At 36.6% G+C, this 5,674-nt stretch overlaps 1 protein-coding gene across 1 annotated transcript; it reads right to left on the reverse strand.

Annotated features, from left to right (window-relative positions):
* Positions 1-1,500: 1,500 nt before the first annotated feature.
* On the reverse strand, positions 1,501-5,311 carry LOC104242586 (uncharacterized). Its single transcript, XM_009797662.2, has 10 exons — positions 5,073-5,311; positions 4,630-4,759; positions 3,878-4,016; positions 3,580-3,792; positions 3,358-3,496; positions 2,657-2,807; positions 2,443-2,552; positions 2,263-2,360; positions 2,054-2,123; positions 1,501-1,819 (listed from the first exon to the last, which is right to left on the reverse strand). The coding sequence occupies exons 1-10, from the start codon at positions 5,163-5,165 to the stop codon at positions 1,730-1,732; spliced, it is 1,233 nt and encodes a 410-aa protein (XP_009795964.1). The 5' UTR covers positions 5,166-5,311; the 3' UTR covers positions 1,501-1,729.
* Between the last annotated feature and the right edge of the window lie 363 nt (positions 5,312-5,674).

Below are 5,674 nucleotides of genomic sequence, written 5' to 3' on the forward strand. Positions count from 1 at the left end.
CTGCCTTGTTCCTATGAGTATAAAGCTTTTTTGGGAAGCCCTTAGAGGAAAGAAAAACTATAGAAGATACAAACTTTCTACCTGTCTTTTTGTCCTTTTTTGCATTTTAAATTTCGCAAAAAGCTCTTCCGCATACAAACAATGCACCATCAGCTAAGCTTAACGTTAGGTGTTTTGTTAGAAGAAGTGTTTTAAAAGGCGTTTTCGGGGCCACGCGCGTTAAAAAAGCTCTGAGGCGATGGTGGGGGCGAAAGTTTCAAGAGGCGTACGCCTAGCAATTCAGGACGTATGTCCGTGCATTGAGGCGCTCTTTTGTATTGAGGCGTAAGCCCCATAGACTTTTTCAAATTAAAACAAAATTTGTTGAATAAGTCCTTAATATATTACCTAAATTCTGAAAAGTCAGCTTGTAATTGCTCGAAAGTTTTAAAAAGGAATTGAAACATTAAATTTAAAAGTCGAGACCTTTTTTATTGCTAGAAACCCTAATTTATGGTCTTTCCCAATTCTTTCTCTTGTCCGCTAGTTGGTTACTATCTCCCAAAAGCAAGGAATAATCAATTTTATTTTATTTTTTGCAAAGAGAAAAAGAACTATACTCTCCTCTATAACAGCAAGTTCAGAGTTTAAATTGCAGTCATCATTTTTTTTTCCATGTAGAAAACTTTATTTTTTTCAACTCAAGTTACTTGTACTTGTAAGTAACATATAATGAATTATTTTGACTAGTTTTTTTTATGGGGATGAAGCAACTATACATATTTTTCACATATTAATAATTTTCTCCAATTTTTATGCAATTTTAATTATTTATAAATATTTACTGTAATTATATTATTTTATAAAATATTAAAACTTAAATACACATGGGGCTTACATCTCGTGCCTCTGTGCTTATGCCTTGCTGAGGCATATGTAAAACATCTCGCCCAATGCCCACGCCTTTCAAAACACTTCTTAGAAGTTAGAACTTAGAGCTCATGATTGATTTTCTACAAACAAAAAATAGAGAACCAAATGTCAATTCCCGTTTAAATGAGGAGAAATCTATTTATCCGAATTTTTCATTGGAAGCAACTTATCATATAACGTCGGCCTTTCTGACCCGCTTGTTTTAGCAACTTATCACAAAGGTCTGCTGGCCTAGAGCTTTATCTGTCCTAACAGGTTCGAAGCCAACATACTCTTTCGTAAGTTTTTTATTCTTTCCAGTATCGGACCGCGAAAAGGGAAAAATGAGCAAGTACTGAACTAATCATATTTCTGAAGGCTTCCAAGACAGATACTTTGAGCGTCAGTCACTCGTGAACGCTCCATCAGAGCAAATCGAAGATGTATACGTAGTTCAAATGAGAAGTCCGAGGAGACTGTTAACAAGCAATGTCCACCCTGGCCCTACCCATCTCCAATTCTCCATTGACATGGAGACATACATTTGATACCTTTGTTCTCAATTATGGAATTCATGGGTGCCTACAAAGTGAAAATTGGACATGGAAATACGGAATCAACAGGCGAAGTATAATTGAACATCATGATCTCATAGAATTACATCTATGTAACATCGACAGGAAAAGAAAGCAAATGCAGCTTAACAAACTCTTGGAAAATTTTGCCCAGAAGGAAACCGATGTCAAAATTTCTACTTCAAAGAGCTGGCTCTACATGGGAACCAATTAATCTAGTCTCCAAATATTTAAAGAAAATAGTTGCCACAAATAAGCAACCTTTAGCGGATCGCTAATCCTTGCATTGTTTGTGTGGTATCTTCAGTTATCCTGTTAGCATGAATTGTACTAATAACCCCTGAAATATTTCCCTGTAAAGATTTGACACCCGTCAACATCAATCATATACAGAGAGCATAATGACACAATATAAATGAGAATGGGAGTTCTAGCAATAAGAAGTAGGAGGACAACAAAAATATGCTGGCACCAATACGTTTCTAGGGGTTCCAGCAGAGAAGGAAAAGGAATCATGGTAACTAGCCACACTTGCGCTTGGAACCCAGATTGACTAAAAAAATGAGTTTAAGAAGAATATGATTTACCCTCCAGGTTGCAAGCTGCGTTCGAAGTAATTGCCACTGGTCTGTCCCAAATACACGCTCTATACATCGGCTGCACAACACCCATACAAAAGGAAAGGAAAACAGCTATGAATAATGAAGAACAATTAAAGGCTAAATTAACCAGATCTAACTTCTTTAAATAAAGCATAGGCAAAAGTAATAAAGGACGGGGACCACAGAAAGCACACCTCACAATTATTGCTTGGTTCATTTGATCTATCTTGCAGTCAAGCAACTTAGCTGAAATTGCCTTAACAACCCAATATTCTACCTCAGTATCATCAATCTGCAAAGAGCAAAAGACCAATGAAACGACCAAAATGTGGAGCACAAATACAAACTACAAGATATAGACAATAAAAAAGTACCTGCAATGTGTCTCTGATCATGGAATAAGGAATTTGACTGGATTCAGTCATTCCAAGAGCTACCAACGTCAATAATCTCATCTTTGCTATACAATCTTCATGGAGAAGTCCTGCAACATTAACTAGCATAATCAGGCCAACAGCAGCATCCCAAAACCTAAGGCTTCACATAAAATACACCAAAGTTTCAATTAGCAAAAAGGCAAGAACTGACCATAGGTTTTTAATAATTCAGAATTTGCCTCCTGGAAATCCAAGTAATCATTAAGCCTCCCAGCGAGAAAGATCTTCAGAAGCTGATACACTAGAGCATATTTAGCATCTTTCTCCAATTGGACTATAGCAGGCATATCTAGCAAGCCACACTGCCATATTAAAAAGCCAAGAGTAAATAATGGCAAAAGAAAAAAGTGCAGATTTAATAAGCCACTCTCCTCAATTATTTCCTTCTTTTTTCATTTTTGATATTTCTTCAATGCTATCATGTTGGCGATCTACTCCATAATTGCTCTCCAAAAATTTTGATACAGGCTTTCATTAGCTCCTAATAGCTCGGAGATCGCAAAATTCAAAGTAATTCATCTAAAATAGTAAAATCAAGCCACATTGTGTATGATGGTGGATGTTTATTCCAGTACCTTGCAAAGCACTCAGATCAACTGTGAGGACACAGGAAACCATGGCATACGATACAAGAGCATATTCTAATGCACCTAAATCATTACATGCTAGCAATAGAACATATCTGATGCCTAAAACAATACACAATAGCAATTAGAGCATGTGAAAGGCGGCATTCGGCAATCTGGAGTCTAAATAACACAGCAGATTGTCTACACATAAAATTTTAAAAAAGAAAAGTCTCCTGTCCACTCAAGCAATTTGAATTCAGAATTCTGTTGAACATAGATATACCTGAATCATGTTAGGTGCCTTGACAAATTCAATAATTGCACGAAGAGCTTCTTCCTTTGCATCATTCATGGCATAAGCATCTTCAACCGAGAAAGTTTCCAAATACTTTGTCAGAAACTTGAAAGACTCTTTTGCAGAGCTGCAAATATGAACGAGAGTCAGACAAGAATACATAATTGTAAGCTCAGATTGCTGCAGGAAACACAAGTCCCTCAGTCTTACCCTTTAACTTCTTTCAGAATGTTTGAGATCTTAAGAAAGAGCTCCCTCTGATCCTTGATTCCAAGGTTCCATTCTTTCAAGAAGCTATCTATCTTTTTGAAAGATGGCAAGACATGTTCAGTGACCTTTCCACTAATGGCCAAATTAAGGGCCTTCATGTATACAAAGAAACGGCTATAAGGATTCTCCAACAGGTTGTAGAGATTGAACAAGCTGAAACAAGAGAAGGAACAAAATGTAATGTGACACCATAAAGAAAACTCCAGGAAGTAAAGTAATTAGCTCCAGGATACATTACAGTTTTATGCGCAATGCAGGCTTATCATTTGGTTGTTGAGAGAGTTTAGTTGATATGAGCTCTGCCATCTCATGAACTTGGTCCAAACTCTCCGGCTTCTTGACAAGGTTGCAGATTATAGTGAAAATGCACTCGAGATCTGAAGTAGAAGCCAATTAGAGCAAACTACGTAACTAAGAGAACAAACAAAAAATTTCAGAAAACATAACATCAGAAAGGATGGTTTCAATATGCCAGACAATCAGAGATTGCTTCACATTGATGAAGAAAAGAAAGCCGCCTCTAAACAATTTACTGAAAGATATAAGTCAACAAAAACAGCTGCTTCCTGTACATGTGAGTTCTATGCATCTAATTTTACAGTATGTGCTAGATAATTACATAACTGGACTCACAAATTTATTAAATATAATAATATTGTCTCTTGTCTTCTGGAGATTTCTGTGTAACTATGGAGAATTCCCAGATTATATATCTTGTTGTTCTTAGTGACAGTGGTATTGGACCAGATTGTTTGCACATTGTCTAATCCAACTGCAGCTTCTTACAGCACACAAGCAAACATGTCGAGTAAATCGACCCACCAAGATTGGACTAGATGGACTCACACTGAGTTTTGTAGCTGAGATTTAAACTTCAATCTCCAGGTAAATACTCCTAAGCATCAAACGCTCATCCATTCCCATAGAAACTATTCCGAATTACATCTTTTAATAACAGGTTATGAAAATCACTTGAAGTGCGAAATTCACCTTTCTCGGAAGCTTTCGAAAAAACCAAATCTGCAGAAGTGAGCATCAACGAAGCCAAATCCAACCACCTTCCTTCAATCATGCATTCCTGTGTCTCGACGCACAATCTATTCACCTGAGGCTCCGCAACCTATCAACATATCATATAAATCCCTTCAAAACAAATATTTAACTACAACAACCACAGAATCCCAACCAAATATCTGTCCCTACAGAATTCCACATAGCAATTTACCGTACCACCCGCATTACAATAGTTAACCATTGGTAAATCAAATCCAGATTGTTTAAAGCATCGGTTTTTAAGTAATGAAACTACATTACAGCACGTGAATTATTTGAGAGAGTCATGTAAAAGCTAAATAATTTGTATATAAACATTAAATAATAAAAACAGACACAGACACAAGCACAAATAGAGTTCGAGTGTTAGATGAGATTACCTCTGGGCCAGCGTCAGCCCAGGACAACTGAGCGGTGAACCGAACAACGGAAAGAGCAGGATCTTCCTCTGAAGTAGGTACGACAGTGCTCATTTTACCTCTGCTTTTTTGGTCGGACTGCAAATTGGAAATTCTCCACGAAATTGGAGGACGGAGTATAGTGACGGAGAGGAAGGAAGGAGAAAACCCTAGCTTGATGAAGTGGACTGTAGTGAAATGAGGAAGGGCATTCCCGTAAAACTAATTTGGTGCATGTTTTATTCCCAAAAAAACATACATTTTTGTTGGTGTTATAAAATAAAGACTATAAAATAAATATAAGCATAGAGAGAAACTGATATATTATTTAAATTTTAAACTGATATACATAATGAACTTAAATCGCTTCTATTTATAGAAGAAAGAAAGTTGTTGTGTAAGCTGTTACTGCAAGCTGCTGTGTAAGCTGTTACTATATCAGTTATGGATAATCTTCTACTAAGAGTAATGTTTATCCATAACGGAGTACTGAAAGGATAAGCTCATTGTACCAGATGTAGATAATCTTCTACTGGAGGTAATGTTTATCCATAACGGAGTACTGAAAGAATAAGCTCATTGTA

This window comes from Nicotiana sylvestris, chromosome 2, assembly GCF_000393655.2.
Source record: "Nicotiana sylvestris chromosome 2, ASM39365v2, whole genome shotgun sequence".
In the NCBI taxonomy this organism is placed as follows: Eukaryota; Viridiplantae; Streptophyta; class Magnoliopsida; order Solanales; family Solanaceae; genus Nicotiana; species Nicotiana sylvestris.

What these genes read in the sequence shown, in the direction of transcription:
- LOC104242586 (XM_009797662.2), bottom strand. Translation starts at nt 5,165, where the DNA reads ATGAGCACTGTCGTACCTACTTCAGAGGAAGATCCTGCTCTTTCCGTT. An exon ending in TGAATTATTAAAAACCTATG is followed by an intron (nt 2,553 to 2,656) that starts GTCAGTTCTTGC and finishes TTAATGTTGCAG; the next exon opens with GACTTCTCCATGAAGATTGT. An exon ending in AACCAAGCAATAATTGTGAG is followed by an intron (nt 2,124 to 2,262) that starts GTGTGCTTTCTG and finishes GGTGTTGTGCAG; the next exon opens with CCGATGTATAGAGCGTGTAT.